This window comes from Musa acuminata, chromosome BXJ3-4, assembly GCF_036884655.1.
Source record: "Musa acuminata AAA Group cultivar baxijiao chromosome BXJ3-4, Cavendish_Baxijiao_AAA, whole genome shotgun sequence".
NCBI lineage: Eukaryota > Viridiplantae > Streptophyta > Magnoliopsida > Zingiberales > Musaceae > Musa > Musa acuminata.
The window spans coordinates 4,411,085-4,428,999 of NC_088352.1; the positions used below are offsets into that span (position 1 = coordinate 4,411,085).

At 43.8% G+C, this 17,915-nt stretch overlaps 3 protein-coding genes across 4 annotated transcripts; all 3 read left to right on the forward strand.

The window, feature by feature from the left end:
* LOC103980699 (ASI1-immunoprecipitated protein 2) lies at positions 1-15,368 on the forward strand. 2 transcript variants are annotated; one of them, XM_065149304.1, is made up of 14 exons: positions 11-94; positions 186-316; positions 775-847; positions 1,480-2,539; positions 10,258-10,343; positions 10,422-10,939; positions 11,063-11,515; positions 11,602-11,705; positions 11,797-12,413; positions 12,544-12,774; positions 12,870-12,994; positions 13,171-13,679; positions 14,283-14,403; positions 14,486-15,368. In XM_065149304.1, the coding sequence occupies exons 3-14, from the start codon at positions 822-824 to the stop codon at positions 15,262-15,264; spliced, it is 4,629 nt and encodes a 1,542-aa protein (XP_065005376.1). In that variant the 5' UTR covers positions 11-94; positions 186-316; positions 775-821; the 3' UTR covers positions 15,265-15,368. The 2 variants fall into 2 exon arrangements, with proteins under 2 accessions (XP_009395440.2, XP_065005376.1); XM_009397165.3 differs by having other exon boundaries at positions 1-320.
* Positions 15,369-15,478: 110 nt separating this feature from the next.
* On the forward strand, positions 15,479-16,804 carry LOC135637003 (E3 ubiquitin-protein ligase Os03g0188200-like). The gene has a single exon (XM_065149311.1). It carries the CDS (start codon positions 16,004-16,006, stop codon positions 16,586-16,588), a length of 585 nt encoding a protein of 194 aa, XP_065005383.1. The 5' UTR covers positions 15,479-16,003; the 3' UTR covers positions 16,589-16,804.
* Positions 16,805-17,037: 233 nt separating this feature from the next.
* Positions 17,038-17,731, forward strand: LOC103981569 (putative gamma-glutamylcyclotransferase At3g02910). The gene has a single exon (XM_009398320.3). It carries the CDS (start codon positions 17,072-17,074, stop codon positions 17,621-17,623), a length of 552 nt encoding a protein of 183 aa, XP_009396595.2. The 5' UTR covers positions 17,038-17,071; the 3' UTR covers positions 17,624-17,731.
* Positions 17,732-17,915: the final 184 nt, after the last annotated feature.

The following is a 17,915-nucleotide window of genomic DNA, read 5'->3' on the forward strand; positions in this document are numbered from 1 at the left end:
TCTACTCTTTGCTTCTTCCCAAGGACGACACCTTTCGTTCGCGCTCTCTCTCTCTCTCTCTGTCTCTGTGCTTGGGTTTTTGAGCCCCGGGAAGGTAACCAGTACCACGTCCCTGCAGTAGTGCAATGTAATTCTGCAGACACCTAATCTCCGGAGCCTCGAAACCCTGAAATTTGTCGCGGCAGGGAGGACTGGAACCTTAAGGGAGTGCAATCCCATCTGGCCCGACCTGGGACCACGCAGGTGGACGAGGAACCGCCTCGAACTCACCCTGGAGGAGCTCTAGGACGCCTCCGAGAGGCTCCGGCAACTACTGGTGTGTAAAGATGCCCACTTTATCTTACTTTATTATGGTTCCTCATTCGCCTAGATGACCAATTTGATCTGTTTCGGCTCTTTTATTGGCTTCCTTGGTCCAGTGGTTTGTTTGATTCGTCTTTTTCTGTTTAGTTCTTGGTGTTATCTATGAGTGCGATCAGTTGGAGCTGGGAAATGGATTTCTTTTTATATAGATTTTTCTTTTTGTTGGAGAAAGGTTAATTCTTGTTGCAATTATTTGCTTCCGTTCCCTTGTGCATCAGTTTTTATAGGTAGGAAGAATGGTCAACCATGGTAAATGACATATCTTGAAGTATTAGTTGATGAGTTCCTTTGTTTAATCGTTTGCTGGTCTTGATAAATTCCTTTTCTTTTTCTTCTTTGCTTTTACATTTGGGCTTTATTCCTCCTTTGCTGATTGTTGTAATTGATGTTGATGCTGAACCTGCTTTCTAGATCACCGCGGGTACTGCAAGGGACTTGCCACATCCAAGGTCCTGTTGATGGATATGACTATTTCAGACGTAAAGTGAGACACTTCGACTAGTATAAGTTGTTCGACACTGTTTGTGTTACATATGTGTCATCAATTTTGATGTTTTGGTTCTTTTCTATCGATATTCTGCCTTTTATATTGCATTTTTAACAAACACTAGAAATTTCATTAAACATTCTTTTAATTGATTTAATGACCAATATCACCATATCATATTGGTTGATGTTTAGTAAGATTACACGATAATTTATGGATACATTTTCTCTCTTACACTGTTGCTGCATACCAGTTTTGATTTCTTCAGATTTTCTGATCACATGCTTTTGCAAGTGTAGCCATTTAGAGTCTCACAGTTGCATGTATACTGAAAACTGTCCATCTATCTAGAGTATGATCAACACTGAGATGTATATGTTGTTCTTTGTGCCTATGGACCCCTTATACATGTCTGGTTCAAATCTGAACATGAGCTTAAGTCATGTATTTTTGGCCTTCTTTTTTTATTTGTTTTTGCACAGAAATTTTCCAGTTTAAATGAAATGGCTTAATGTAATCAATGATTCTCATGCTAGAGCAGAACTTGGGGTGTTCTATGTGTTTTTCGCTCCTTTCTCCTTGTGTGTGCACTTCAACTGACCTTTGCTGCTTATGGATTTAAAAATTAGGGGTGGACCTTATGGTAATATGCTCTCCAGAAAAGAAGATAGATCTTCTTGTATTGCTGCTAGTGGTCCTGCTATTAAGAGAAGAGCATGTTATACACAGAAGAACTTATCTAGTGAAACTGGTCATTTTCTATGTTATGGTTCAATTCATGATTCATCTCTCAAAAATGATAAAAGTAAAGAAATGTCAAAAGCATCAGTGGCCTATGATGCATCTAAGAATGTTGTCATAAGTCCAAAGGTTATTTTAGATGAAGTTACCTATAATAAACTAGTTCGAGAAGAGACTAGTTTGACTGCTCGCAGTCCTTTTTCCTCACATGGCATCAAAACATCTGATTTATGTCAAAGGAAAGCTTCAGATATTGCTAAAGAAAAGCATAGAGAAGAGTGTCATACAAAAAATGATTTACATATATCTGGATTTAAAGAAGCCAACAGTGCAGTTCATGTTTGTCTTGGGCAACTACACAAGAAACTCAAAGAATGCAGTTCTGGTTTAACAGATAGTTCACGTGCCAGAAATGATATAGAGGAAATTCAGAATGAGGCTGCTTATGACTGTAATAATAGTGAACTTCAAGAGAATCAGACAGAATTTAAAGAAAATGGAGAATTCTCACTGGAGAATAGAACCATTCATAGTATCATAGATGATGTCTCGTGTCACAAGACTGACAGCACAGAACACCCACCGTCAAGTAGTAATGTATCTCCAATGAGTCAATCTCCATGTTCAGGTTCCCCAATGAATGGAATTCTTTCTCGGTGCTCCATTAATGATGAAAAGTCCCCAATTTTGGGAAAATATGTTGTTGGGGAAAAGGATGACATGCCTGATGAAGTTAGCAAAGAGGATAGCAGAAAGAGTCGATCTCAACTAGTTTCTTCAAAAGGCAGTGATGAATGTATGGGAACTGAAATTGATGATAACAGGAAGTTTCAGCCTCGTGACACAATAAAGGGCAGGGCAACTAATGAGCAAGCTGATAAACAGTTTAACCAGGTTCCCTCTCAGCCAAACTCAGAGTGTGAAGCTTCAGCAGAAATTGAAGCTGATGTAAGTTCTTGTTTTTTGGTTTGAAATATAATTGTAGAAACTTGTTAATAAGATTGTTTTTTAAGATTATTTTTTCAGACTGGAAACTATCAGTATGTTTAATGTAATGCTTGACTAAAATAAAGTGGTCAATCATTTCTGTAAGAAATTGCATTGCAACAAGATAAAAGAGTGCAGCTTGATGCACATGGGTCCCACAAAGGAGGAGTCTAAGGAGGGTAAGATTGTGTGCATTTATGTATGTTGATATGATAAGCAAGATTTCACATGTAATAAGTTTACCATTTCATAATTATTAAAAATATTTTTTTTGCCACCTCTCATTTTGTTGTACTCTTATTTTGTTTAATGATATCGAAGTGATTTCTAATTGTGTAATAGTTTCTTTATAAATGTTGCATTGCATCTTTGATCTGTTAATCAAGTATGTTGGAAACTCTATGTTGGTTCTTTGTTACAGAAGTAGAACATCAATAATAGAAACTTACTGATGGTAGATTTCAAGGATTTGCAAACTTTTTTTTGCATAGCTTTTGGCTGTTACATCTAGGGTAAACTAAAAATCCGATGGAGGATTCCTTCTAATTGTCTGCAAAAGATGATAATTATATCATTACATGAAACAGAAAAGGTATGATGAAAATGTGCCAATGTTTTTTATTGAAATATTTGAGAACAACACAAAATTCATGTATGAACTGAACATGAACCAAAAGTTTCTATTAGAGAGCTACAAAATTTGTTATGGATACATCTGATCTTTGGGTCAGTAAATCTATGTAATTTATTTGCTGATCTTGTCAAGTGCTGTACATACAGCAAACATCTTGAATAGAGTAACTACAACCCTAACCGTTGATTACTTGATTATCATCCTAATCATTTGTTATTATTTTGTGATTGTCATGCCACTGGAGGTGGTTAGCCAGAATCTGAAGTAGTCCCAATCAAGGTCTGCCATACCGAAGCGTACCGCCCATACCGGGCGGTATGTACCAGTCCGATAGGTTACCGGTACACGGATCGCCCGGTATCGTTACAGTACTATACTGTAGTATTGCTACAGTATAAAAAAAATTTAAAATTGTTCGGTACACCAGGTTGTACCGCTCGGTACACCCTGATGTACCGCCCGGTACACCGGTACCATACCGTACCGAGCCCGGGTTGAAACACCGGTATGGTACGGTACGACGAACATTGGTCCCAAACTCCCAATGATACCGAATATTCCCTTCATATTATTGTAAGAACCTTGTATAATACAAGGATTTTAATTTTGAATAATACCGTCCGTACCGGGCAGTATGTACTGGTCCGCCAGCAGACCGGTATGTGGATCGCCCGTTACTGGGCGGTACCGTCGATTAGGGCTGCTTTCACCTCGTTACCACCCTAAATCGGTCGGTGACAGTCGATTTCGGCCATCGCTGCTTGCTATCAGGTGGTATTAGCCGAGGGAGAGCCGAGGGAGAAGAAAAGGGAGAACCTGAAGATTCGGCACCGCACTCCCTCGACGATCCTGATCCGTCGCCGTCCTCCCTCGTCGGACGCCGCATATGAGATGTCGTCTCCTTCTCGTTTGAGGCGACGAGGCCTTAGCATTATCGACGACTTCTCCTCATTCGCGCGGGGAGAAGAAGCCTCGGCAACATTGCAAGGAGAAGAAACGAAGCGTCGTCGAGGCGATGTTTCTTCTCCCCATACAGGTAGAAGAAACGAGGTGACGAGGCGGCGACGTCGCCTCGTCACCCTTTTTTACACAAGAAGGAAACCTCGATTTCCTTCTCCCTACGCGGGCAGAAAAAGGGGGCAACGTTATTGTTTTTTTAACTTATATATATATATATATATATACACACACACACACACACACCGAGCTGTCACGACCTTAGCTGGTTTTGCCTAAGGCGTGCGGCACCCTCGCGCGTCCGTCCGCAAAGGTCAGCCTCCCCGAAGCCTCCCATTGTCCCTAAGGACCAACAAAAGAGAGAACGGGTTAAAGAGAACGCCTCAATCGGGATCCACAAGCAAACATGTCCGAAAAACACTTCATAGACAATGCAAATTACAAACAGACTTTACAAGCTCTGAATAGTTGCACAACAAAGGGTAAAATGGTCCATTACAGACCGAGAAGCTCTCGAACGTGTCCACATGACACAACTTTTATTTACAAGCCTAAAGAGGCCACCAACCCAACTAAAATGGGACTTATAAGCCTTCGGCCGCCCCTCTACCTGCTATACAAGGCATGAACATGCCAAAAGACAACGGACAGACATAAGCATTACATCCAACATCTTGTTTAGAAGTTTGTCCGTTACATTCTCCCCCACTTATCCCTTCGACGTCCTCGTCGAAGCCTTTGTGAACACTACAACTCTTCGCCTTTGCTGAGTCTTCAATCTTCCGCTCCAGCTGCAATGCGCCTCCTGGCTCCCAGCTGCTCTACGCTGCTGTTTTTGAGTAGTCGACCCTTTTATCCGCCATGCTGCTACAACTCACCAATGACTCTGACTCTGTTGGGGGGGTTTGGCTGAGTTGTGTTGATCCTTGTCGATTCTTGCGGATCCACCAAATGAAGGAAAAGACCATCTTTTCTGCGCCAGTCTCTCAAAATTTCCACATGCTGCTTGAACTGGGTGGATGCTTGTTGGAGCTTTAACGAGCACCGCCTCGCAAACTTCTGAAGTTTTGGGTCCTTCCTCCACAAAATTTGCTCATTGACTCTTCTTTCAGTTACTTGTCACATCCAAGTAGGTTCGCAACACTTCCGCTTTCGATTGGCATTTCGTTGGGAAATGAAGCGGACGATCTACTCTCAGTAGCACTGATCACCGTTGGTGAGGATTTGACAACTATTGTCTTCCATTATCTTCGAAGGGTCTTTGAACTTGTGCAGAGCTCCTCTGCTGGATAGATAAGAGAACTGGGGTACTCGGTTTCGCCCATTCTCTTAAGAGTTGAGAAGGCAAAGGTTACTTTGACTTCGCCCGCCTCCTCGAGGTTGTACTTCATGCATCGAGCTGGTTACTAGTCTTCGCCTGCTCTTTGCTCACACTTCTGAAGCACTTGAAGTGTTTGCACTCCTTGCGTTGAGTTGGCTACTGTGATTCACCTTCTCAATGCCATCGAACTTCTGGAATGCGGGAAGTTTTCACCCCAACTTGGAGTAATTCTCTGATAGATGAGGTCGCCTTTGGGATTGTACCGTCTTCTCCATCAACCCTGCCGCCTACTCCACTGAGTAGCAAAGGTACAGCACCATGTACTGCCTGCTTCGTTCCTTGGTCGTGCACTCTTGCATGACCCGAAGTCCTTCACTTACGGCTATCTTGATGAGAAACTTGTTGACACCGGTCTTACGAAGTTTCTTGGCCTCTGCCCTTCAGCCTTGTCCCGGTACTTGGAGATTGCCTCTGCATGCTCCACCTCCTCGGCCCCTTTCACGACCAAGCGCTCTCCCTCCATGAGAGCAAGGGATCAATGACTTGCACGGAAGTCCCGCCTCTGCGGTACCATGGCGCTGGCATGCCCATGGCCCTACTATCCGTCGCCTCGCCTCTGTATCCCTTTTCTTCACAATCAGTAGAGATGTCTCCGTGGCACTCCTCTGAGTCCACCTCCATTCTAACTGATGCTTGATTTTGGGTAGCTAAGTCCCTCTGGACTCGTCGTCGCTTCCTCGCCCCTTTCGACCCCCTGCTTCAACACCTCTGTGTTCTCCAAGCAGTCTGTTTGGTCGATGGAAAGACAGACTGCAACTCCCATGCATGGCCTCTGCCATCACGTTGTAGAGTTTGCACTGATTCTGTTCTCCTTAGCTTCCTTGGTAGCAACGTTCGCTTACTCGACCTTGTCCTCTGACTTGTCGGGCTCCCTTAAGCGAATATGAGCTCTGGAGCAGTCCAACTCTCCAGCTGCTTCGATCATAACTCTGTATGATCAAGTCCCTCCCATGGAACTCACTGGTACTTGCATTCGAACTTTTCCCTTGGTGGAACACAGCCCCCATATGCTGATGACCAAGGCTTTCATCCGATGCAAAGTTCGATGCACGCCCGGAAGACCCGCCTCTGCGGTACCATGGCCTTCACTCCTTGAATCCATAGCCCTTCTTGCCGTCGTGTTGTTCACCGAAGTGGAGCTTCCAGTAGCTCCCGATCATACCTCCATATGATCTCATCCCTCACGGGACTGATTGTGTGTATCGCATTGCCACGAACTGTTCCACCACGATCCGCTGCACCATGTCGCCTCCTGGTGACATCTCCATTGCATTCTGATCCTTGTGGAATAAACTCGAATTGTGAACCCTCCATGTATGGCCTCTGCCAATGCATCGCAGGGTCTCTTCCACCTTCGATTTTGTTCGCTCCTTTGGCAATCGACCTTCATCCACCCACTCCTGGGTCACACCTAGATGAAGCACTGCTCTAGGACAATCCGTCGCCTAGTAGCTCTCGAAGTCCACCGACTTCACTGTAATCTGTGCACCATTGTCTGGATCCTGGGCCTCTGCCCCTACCAGCACAATCTCCGCTGCGCACTGCTTCCTTCACAGCAAATCAAATGGCAACACTGTGGCATATTCTTCAAGAGTACACGCCTCTGCGTCCTCTTGCCCCGTGCTAAGGCCTTCTGAACCCAACTTCGCCTCCGCAAATTGAGTCGCCTTAGTTCCTCCATCAAATGCTCCTCCGAGATAAGGTGCATGTGCCCAGAAGCTCCCTTCGTCTTTGGCACCATGCAAGATGAGTCCGCTCCGTCAGGATGAAGGACCCATGGAACAACATGATCCTACCCTTGCCTCTGCAAGAGTTCATGTCTTTGACCTCTGTCTAAGGAAAGCACTGTGCTTCTGCTCCATGTTCCAACTTCTCTGTTGGCTCCCTTCATGCGGCTTGGGTACTTCGCCAAGTTACACCCAAGTTGCACCGCTCCTCGTTTTTGCATTGAGTCGATGGTGGCCCTCGCGCCCTCCATTCCACGGGTCAGCCCTCCCTTGAGTCCGATCTCCATATCGACTCTAAGTGTGCCTTCATTTAAGTTGCTTCAGGTTGCTCCCCCACTTGATCTCGCAATGCATCCACCAATGCATTCTCTCGAGCGAGATCAAGCGACAACTCCTCGCCGCTTGCTCGGTCCATCGAGCTTCGTGAAGTTGTTGTTTGTGAGGTACTCCTCCTCAACATGTGAAGTCCGTCTCACATGATTCTCCCTCTGGAGTGCCGAGACTTATCCCTCCTGGATAACTGTCCCGTTGGAGCAACATCTCTCTTCGTTTCGGAGACCACCATCCCCTTGGACTACTCCGATCTGCTGAACAAACTGTGCATTGTTCTGCCTCCTGCATACGCACTTGCTAGGTTGCGCCTCCACGTCAATACAACCACCGCTGCACCCCTCAAGGCCTAGCAACATGCTGAACTCGTTGCACATTTCAGCCTCCTCCGGACGTATCCTTCGCCTGCCGAAGAGAAAGTTTCAATGCTCCATGGCGCCAAGTCTCGGTCGCCTTGGGATGGCCACGAACATTCCATCGTCCGCATACAAGCCCATGCATGAGTACCAAATTCTTCGAGTTAGCAATTCCCCTCACCTCTGTGAGCTTTGCATAACTCTTTTGGTCGTTGAGCAACTCATTCCACCTTGGATGGTCTCATTCTTGCCAAGCGCCTCGCTTGCCTAGAGCACCATCAAGTATAGTTGTCAACGTTGAGCCGTAGCTCAAACTCAGCCATCCCAACCTTTGTGCGCTCCGAATTCTTCCAAGCTTGCCTGTTCTCGTGGTGCCTCTAGCGCGAAGGGTTGGCCATTCCTCAAAATGCCAATGTTAGATGCCCGCTCCTCTGAGCGACTCTTTTCCCTACATCTCCATGCCCGTTTTCCCTCAAACGGTCGCGCGTGTGCTGACTGCCCTCAACGCAGCCCCGCTAGGTCCCCCACGTTTGCATGTCAAGTGTTTCTATGAGTGCTTGTCCCGCTCTGATACCATAATGTCACGACCTTAGCTGGTTTTGCCTAAGGCGTGCGGCACCCTCGCGCGTCCGTCCGCAAAGGTCAGCCTCCCCGAAGCCTCCCATTGTCCCTAAGGACCAACAAAAGAGAGAACGGGTTAAAGAGAACGCCTCAATCGGGATCCACAAGCAAACATGTCCGAAAAACACTTCATAGACAATGCAAATTACAAACAGACTTTACAAGCTCTGAATAGTTGCACAACAAAGGGTAAAATGGTCCATTACAGACCGAGAAGCTCTCGAACGTGTCCACATGACACAACTTTTATTTACAAGCCTAAAGAGGCCACCAACCCAACTAAAATGGGACTTATAAGCCTTCGGCCGCCCCTCTACCTGCTATACAAGGCATGAACATGCCAAAAGACAACGGACAGACATAAGCATTACATCCAACATCTTGTTTAGAAGTTTGTCCGTTACAGAGCGGTACACCCTAGTGTACCGAGCAGTGTACCGCTCGGTACTCTATATCGTACCAATCTATACTTGAAACTCCGATACAGTACCAAATTACGATCCTTGGTATAATATATAACCAATAATTAAATAATGCACAGTAAATTATGGGATAAACGGTTGTGATCTCTTGATTTATTCTACGTGATGATTTTCTCTCCGTTAATGTTTAGATGACTGCTGAATTTTCCCACCTCTGGAAATGCACTCTTGACAAGGTCTGCAAAGAAATTACAATTGACAAGATCTGCAAATGATTCTCTTCATTGATTCAGCTTCTTAAATCTTCTCGATAGTCTTCAAGTATTATTGTGTTGCTAGAAATGATTTCTTTAATGATAAATAGTTTAAGGATGTCAATCAGCTCCTTTATTTTTCATGATTTACAGCAAATATTATTACGTTATAAATAATTATAAGTTCATGATCTGTTTCATAGCCATGCCAAGAATATTGCATATTGCTGTATATATGATGTCTTTTGTCACCATATTCTTGCCATGTCATATCCAATTGTTTTCAGGGTCTGGTGAATTAACATGTTAGTTCATGTTACATCAGTGTTCCATATCCTTATCTGTGCTTCACAGAAAAATTAAAATTCTCGCCCAAGCACATATGGTGCTGCTGAATTTAAAGATAGTTTGTTGGGCCAACATTTGTTGCATGCCTACTTATTTACAAGGTTTGAGGAGCATGATCCATTTTGAAGGTTGATTTTATAGATTATGCTACTTTTTAGTATTGTAGCTGCACCCTTCTGCACAGAGGTAAAAATTTCTTGTCAACCTTTTACTCTTTGTGGTGAATGCAAGGAAAATGAGAAAAATTGAAGATAGATGTCTGAATGTTAAGATGCAAAATGTTATTTTTTTAATAATTTATTGATTCCTATTATTTTGTATGGCTTTGGTCTAGTTGCTGTCTCAGATGCTTGTGATAGGTGTGCTGGTTGTAACTTTATCATCTAGTATTTCATAAAAGTCAGTAAGAGATTAGAAATGGTGTTTATATCAAAATTTTCTGCAGAATGTCCGGGCATCATTCAATTTGAATACAATTTTAATGTCTCATGCATGTGAAAATAGTCTAGCAGCCTTATAATATTATACAGTAGCAGCTACTGCCCATATTGGTTATGCATTAAGCAATAAATCTCCAACTGTGATTTAATTCCTGGAGAATTTTGGTAATCATGATATTGGTTATCTTCCTTATTTAAATTTGTTGCAGGTGAAAGTCTGTGATATCTGTGGAGATTCAGGTCTGGAAGAATTGCTTGCTTTTTGTAGTAGGTGCAGTGATGGTGCAGAACATACGTAAGTACGTTTTCAGTTTTTCTAATGTGATGCTTTTCAATGGGATGCCATGGTTAATGGAAGTTTGCTCTTAACCAGTTACTGTATGCAAGTAAGGCTGGATACAGTCCCTGAAAGTGAGTGGGTATGTGAAGAATGCCGACTCAAGGAAGCTCAAAATCAAATGATAGGGCAATTTGAATCGCAACTTGAAGCAATAGAAGCAGTATGTTCAAGTGAAAATAGTCAGAGTCTTGAAAGCACATCTAAAAATTTGTCTGGTGTAGAAAACAAGGCAGTTGACTTGGGCACTACAAAGGATAATAAAGAACTGGATAAGCTGATTTTATCTAAGAGGACAGAAGAGAAGTTTGATGTTACTAAGGAGAAAATTTCTGAAGCATGTGGTGCTTCCACTGGGACAACTGTTTCAAGAAAACCCACTCTTGTTGTGTGTGACAACACAATTAACAAAAGTGATTTAGTTAAGGTAAAACTACCAGCCCTGATAACCTCATGTTGTCAGTCAGAAGGTATCTCTCGGCCTGGTGCTAATGCACAAAGTTCTTCCTATTCTAATTCATTCAAGCTGCAAACACATTTTGAGCTAACAAAGGGTAATGTATTGCTGTGTGATTGTACATTTTGTCTTTTTCCCTCTGGTAGCAGGCGTTTCTGTTGGATCATTCTTATTATCACATATTTATCAATTTTACAATTTTTAATTTGATTTGGTCCAGGATCTCTCTCAAAGTCAGTTTCTTTTAACAAGTCAAAAGTGCCAAAGGTCAAACAGTTGCTGGAAAATATTCCTCACAAGCAAAAAATGACCAGAGAGTATAGTTTGAGCAGCATGAGAAAAGGGGGACCATCACAAGCAATCACAAAATCTGCTTCATTCAGAAGCGAGAGTTCAGGGTTCTCCAATGTGTCGACAGTTGGCGACATGCAATTACCTAACCCACCACCCTGTGAGGATCTTAGATATGTGAAACAGGTGAAAGAAAAGAGTATGACAGATAAAAGACTTTTTATGTCAGATCGCCCCTTCACCAGTCTATCAGTAGCTGCCACCAGTGTTTCTTCTGTGAAGGTCGCTCCAAAGGTTCTGCAGTATGAGGCCACACCAGAAGTGATGCTTGACCCAAGCAAACTGAGCAACAATAGAGGATCAAAAGAAGCAACTAAGTTTGGTAAATAACTCTTGTTGTAATTTTGCAGCTTGTCTCTGTCTTTTGCACTTTGTTATTTTAATCAAGTCAATATTTTGGTTTGTTAGCTAAAGAATTGAAGCAGCTGCCAATATCGCCTATATCACAAACTTCTGGAAGCACATCTTCAGTTAGATCATGCAAGAATGAAGATCAGAAGCCTTTACACCATGTAAAAACAGTAGCCCTCCGCTTGATTTTTTTTATTTTCTTTTTAAATGATTCAGTAGCTTAACTCAGTTCCTCAATTCAATTCACATCAGGGTGCAGAATTGATCCATAAGGATGATAAAACGAAGGACCATACCTTTTTAAGCAACATTAGGCAGGCAGCTTCTGTTGACAATCGATTAGCACGATGCCAAAGGTGTAACGAATCAGGTCATTCCACACAATTCTGTGCAGTTGACAAACTTCACATGTCTGCCATGAAACCTTCTTTGAAACGAAATTCAAAGGATGTGGATTACAGAAGCAGTAAGTGGAAAGATGCAGTCGATGTTTTTACATTGGAATCTGGAACAAAAAGGACTGCAAGATCACCTGATCAATCTATGGAAGTTTCTATGTCCAGTGCTGATGTACATTCTGAAGCAACATCCAAAGATTTTCCATCAAGTTTGATAAGTTCTAGAAACTTGGCTTTCATGGAACATGCATCTGTTGCACAAGATTTTAGCAATACAGCAAATGCCATTCATGTGAAACAGAAAGTGGAGGACCGTAAGAAATATACATTTCTTCCTAGAAAAGTTACACCTCTCGACTTTGCAGATGACCTGAATATGCAGCCTGTCATACAAACATTGCCTGATCAAGTTTCCATGCCATTGCATCTATTAAGAGCTTCAGTAATTCCAGAGCTTGACTGCATTTGGGAGTATGATATATTGTTTTTCAGTTTATGTGGTGATTTTGGATGTCCTTAAATATTAATCATCTAGATGATGCAATAGCATTTATATAATGTCCAGCATTATGATCCATTGTAAATGTATTATTATATGCAGAGGTGTCTTTGAAGTGTTGAAAATTGCCAAGCCTCCTGCATTTTTGGATGGTATTCAGGCTCACTTGTCAAGTTATGTCTCACCCAAGGCACTTGAATTGGTAAAGAAATTTCCTTGTAAAGTCCAACTGGAGGAAGTGCCTCGTCTAAGCGCCTGGCCATTCCAGTCTCATGAGAATAGTCCTAAAGAAGATAACATTGCTCTTTTTTTCTTTGCTAAAGATACAGAAAGGTCATTTGATTGAGTACTTTTTTTTATTGTGAATTATTATAGGATTTGAATGTTGATATAGTATTTGATGTTTATATATGCTCCATCTTATGCAGTTATGAAAAGTACTATTTGAATCTGTTGGAAGATATGCTCAAAAATGATTTGGCTCTCATAGGGAATATTGATGCAGTGGAACTTCTTATACTCCCATCAAATTTGTTACCAGCAAATTCACAGTGTAAGCATTGGATTTGACTGTAATTACCTAAGCAAGGGGGAGACTAGATGGGGTTATTTCTGCATAGTTTGTTGTATAATATCACAATCTGCATTATTGATGTAATTTTATATATTCCTGTTCTTCATATAGGACAAGCAATTATCTGATTTAGAAGTTGCTCTCTGCTATTTCAGGCTGGAACAAGTTATTTTATCTTTGGGGTGTTTTTAGAGGAAGAAATATAAGTTGCCTTACAGACTTGCCTGATCTGGAGAAAAAGCCTTCTGTTTCCAGTTTGAATTTGGAACCTACTGTCCAAGATCAATCTATCCCAGATTTTTCAGGACTTTGTAGTTCTTATGAAATATATGATGAGACTTCTCAGGAACTGTCAAGGTTTGACAAATTCCCCAAGGCAAAAGCGATTATCTCTAGTTCCTGCTCAAATATTCAGGATGTTCCCACTTCAGGAAACGAGGATAGGATCCTTAACATAAAGCAGATTCCTCCTGTTCAGAACTTGCATCTTGCTGTTTGTGGTGATAAAGTTCTTACGGAGCAGACTTCATGCTCATGTTCTGCAAGCTGCCCATATACTAATGTGAGCCAGCTTCCTAATGTTCCTGTTGCTTATCCGGAGCCAAAGCTTCAGATAGACATTGAACAGTTGCCATTGGAAATGGAGAATGATCTCACTGACCTAGTAAGTATTTTATTTTTGCGCTCGGTGCATACTTATGGTCTTTTTCTTTTTCCAGTAACATTTGTATGTCCAATTCAATTTGGTTGGAGTATTTGATAGTTTCAGACATGATTTGCATCTTAAAACAAACGATGTATCCTGTATCTAATTGCTCAATTTTCTGCTTCTATGGTTCACTCGACAACTAGGATCTCACTAAATAGTCAAAATTCTCAGGATCTTTCTCTAGCACACTCACGCAAAATATACAAACATAAAAGAGCAAGATGCTTGCATTTCATATGAATATAACTTCTCATCTGATGGTTATCCTATGAAGTCCTAGTATTTTTAGTCAAGAGGTTGGTCACCTTGTTCTGAGCACTAAGACTTGATACCAGCACTGTTCTAACACCAAATGAACCATGAGCCCCATAATTTGATACGAGCTGGTTTTGATACCATTCATACTGACCTTAGAATTCACCTTAAAGCACATGCAAAGGTTAGTTCTGTTGAAGTTAGTTCTAATTCAAAGTTGAAACCACGAATTACAATTTTATCATCTCCTGTCTGTTGGTTCTTGAACCTCACCTACTTGGCCGATGTGATTCTGTATGATAGGGCAAACTCGCCGGCGATTCAGATAGCAGCAAAGATTCTGAACATCATGCTAATGCCAGTAGTACAAGCATTAGTAATTGTGAAGAACCCGTATTTTCGGTGTTATTTAATTGCCAGCAAGGTGAGTCATTTTAAGATTATGCATGCTATTTGATCTATAATAAAGGCATTCTCATGTTCTCTACACTTACTTGTTCAAGCAGGCAATGCCAGAAATGTTCAGAAAATCAAGCAAAAAGAGAAATTCATAACAAGTGAAGGTGTTCCTGATGATCAAGTATCAGATGCCATAAAGTTAGACGATCTTAGCTGGGAATCGAGGCATAATAAGAAACGTCCACTGCCTAGCTCTGCGGAAACAATTATAAAACCAACTGCCGATAGAATGCTGTGGAAAGATGAAGCAAGCTGCACATCTATGAATGATACAGAACTTAAAAAGATGAGGCTTGATAATGGAGGGCATGCTGCTTGTAGCTCGAGGGAAGAAACTCTAAGCAGTGGATTACCCTCAAAGATACATCCTTTGCCATCTGGCTGCTTGAATGATGGTATCGGCTGCGACACAATGTCTGAGAGCTCAAAAAATGCTGAAAGATTCTTCCTGATCGATTTAGGTACTGCAACAAGTACAAAGGCAGACAACTTAATCTATGTTCTTTCTTCAGACGACGAAGATTCACCTGAATCTATGGCTCCAGATCTTGAGCTAGCCCTGTGGGGAAAGAAGAGACCACCAAAAACAGATTCCTCACCTTGGCTATCTCCAAATGTTGGAATAAAACGTAACCCAGATAAGCCGCTTGCTCCTGCGGTTGATGACGGAGATGATATGCTAGCATCCCTTTCACTCTCGCTAGCTTTTCCTGCCACCGAGAAGCCGCGGTCTGCCAAACCTATGACACAAGATGAACAACTTTTGCCTGATAAACCTTGTATTAACACATCTTTGCTTCTTTTTGGTGGCTATACAGATACCTAAATCAATTCGGAGCATGTATAGCTTGTAAATTATCTTCTGTAAGTAGCCATAATACAGTCTCCTTGCCATCCGTTTGATAACCATACAACATACAATTGCTTCAACTTGGTATGTTCTATGTAGTTGCTTCTGAGTGCAGTCAACTTGATTTAGCTTATAGGAGATGGCGAACTGGCATCAAATTATTGGGGTTCCATTGGCATATTTTATGTAAGTCTTTCTTGTGAGTTAGTCATATTTATTAGTTTAAGTTTTGATTAGTTAAGAAATCATATATATATATATATATATTAGCAACATAAACTATCGGCTAGCAAGAAATGACAGATTGAGCTGCATGCGAAAGGATAAAATGAGCAATCCATGTTTGAAGGGCAGAGATGGGATGGATATCATCACCATTTGGATAAGCTTTGTCTACGCCTGAGCCTTCGTTGTTCGACGGCTTTCCGTTCGTTCGGTTCTCGAACTCACCCATTTCGGCCGTCGGGTCAACGGCCAATGAGCCCCCATTGTGGTGTGGTTCCCACATGTGGCCCACGTAGCAGCAGTACGGGTCGCTACGAACTGTCGCGTCGGGTGTTGATCTCATCAAAGCGCCGTAACTAAAAACAATACCAGAATTACGGCCGCGGGAGTTCGTCATCCGCCCAACTATAATTAGCAGCACTTGTGTCGAGTTCCTATTGGTTGGGGCGATGGGGGCGTTGGCGGGGTCCACTGAGTGTACACCCTTCAAATGCCGGGCGGCTGGGGGATCGGTGATCATTCCTCGAACCGCACCCCAAAAATGGATTTCTCCTATTCCGCCTGCTTCTCTGTTCCCAGCACCGGCTCCCCCCGCCTTCTCGCTCCGGCGGGGCCGCCCGACCCCTACGGCGAGTCCCCCTACTGTTTCAAGTATGTCGCCCCCAGGATCGTCTCCATGGTCCTCTGCTTCGTCGTCATCGGCGCGCTTTTCACCTTGGCCTTCAGCCCGCCGCCATCCCAGGACGAGGAGGACGAGGAGGACGAGGAGCCGGGGTGGGTACGGGGGAAGAAGGCGGCACGGGGGGCGCTCGACCCAGCCGTGCTGTCGTCGTTCCTGGTGGCGCCGTACGCCGCGGTGGCCGGCTCGGGGAGGGTGGGGCGGGACTGCCCCGTGTGCCTGGCGGAGTTCGGCCGCGGCGACGCCGTCAGGGTGCTGGGGAAGTGCGGCCACGGGTTCCACTCCGGCTGCATCGATCCGTGGCTCGCGGGGCACGCCACGTGCCCCGTCTGCCGGTCGGACCTGGGGGCGGCCGCACCCGTCGTCGTCGTCGTCGTCGCCCCGGGAGATGGATGACGGCGGGACGGAGGAGCGATCGTCTACGGTACAGCCTTGTGGCGACCCCCCAAGATTTTGGGCTCCGGCGGATGGGGGAATGCAAGAGAGGCTGCTTCGAGAATTCTTTTTTTTTTTTGTACATATTTGCTTTTTTACATAGTTGTATTTATTAGCGTATATGTTATTATTTTTAGTTCTAAAAATTAGAAGAAAAAAAAAAACCAAATTTCATTATTTATTTATCAAGTGTTGCAATGAGCAACATTACGCCACTGTTTAACTATCCTGTTACAGCGGCCAAAATATGCAAGCAAGCATCGAGAACCACTTCACAATAGTAACTTGCCTGGCAAGAAGCAAACGACAGCTCTCTTTAAGCTTCAAGGAGCTGCACACACATCGGAACCTCTTAATTCTGATGTGTCAGATTGTCTGCATATATATATATATATATATATATATATATACACACACAGAGAGAGAGAGAGAGAGAGAGAGAGGATGGAAGCCGATCGGACGGCTCTCGTCTTCGTCTACGGCACCCTCAAGCGCGGCTTCCCCAACTACTCCCTCCTCGACGACCTCATCCGCGACGGCGACGCCACCTTCGTCGCCGCCGGCCGGACTGCCAGTCCATTCCCCCTCGTCGTCGGCCCCCTCTCCATCCCCTTCCTCATCCGCCTCCCTGGCTCCGGCCGCCGCGTCTCTGGCGAGATCTACACCCTCTCCCCCCGCGGCCTCGCCCGCGTCGACGACCTCGAGGGCACCCACCGCGGCCACTACGAGCGCCTCGCACTCGCCGTCGTCCTTGTCACCTCGGGACCTGATGGTGCCGAGGCCGACGACGAGGAGGCGGCGGCGGCGGGAGCCGTGGAGGCGGAGGCCTACTTCGCTCACCGGAGCTACGCGGACGACATGTGGCGGCGGAACGGGGAGAGGGGGCTCGGCTCCTACTCGGAGGAGGACGCGAGGGGGTTTGTGAGGCCAAAGGATCGGCTGCCGGACACCACATTCCTGGGTGAGGTTCGACGATTTCTCGCCTCTCCGAATTAGATCGATTCACATCTTGTACCCAAATCACTACAGATTACAACTGCCCTTCTCGTGTTCTTGATTCTGTTATGGTAATCGATGGAATAAATCAGCGTTCTTTCTTCGCAACTGCTGCATAAAGAACAGAAACCAACATTTGAGCACAAACATACTGCACACATCTCAACTGATACGCTCAAATACCGTAACTAAAATTAAAATTGTCTATATAAATTATTCTATTGATATAAAATTTCATTTTTTTTGTGTCAATTGGAGATAACATTATACTCCTTAATTCAGAACTTTTACA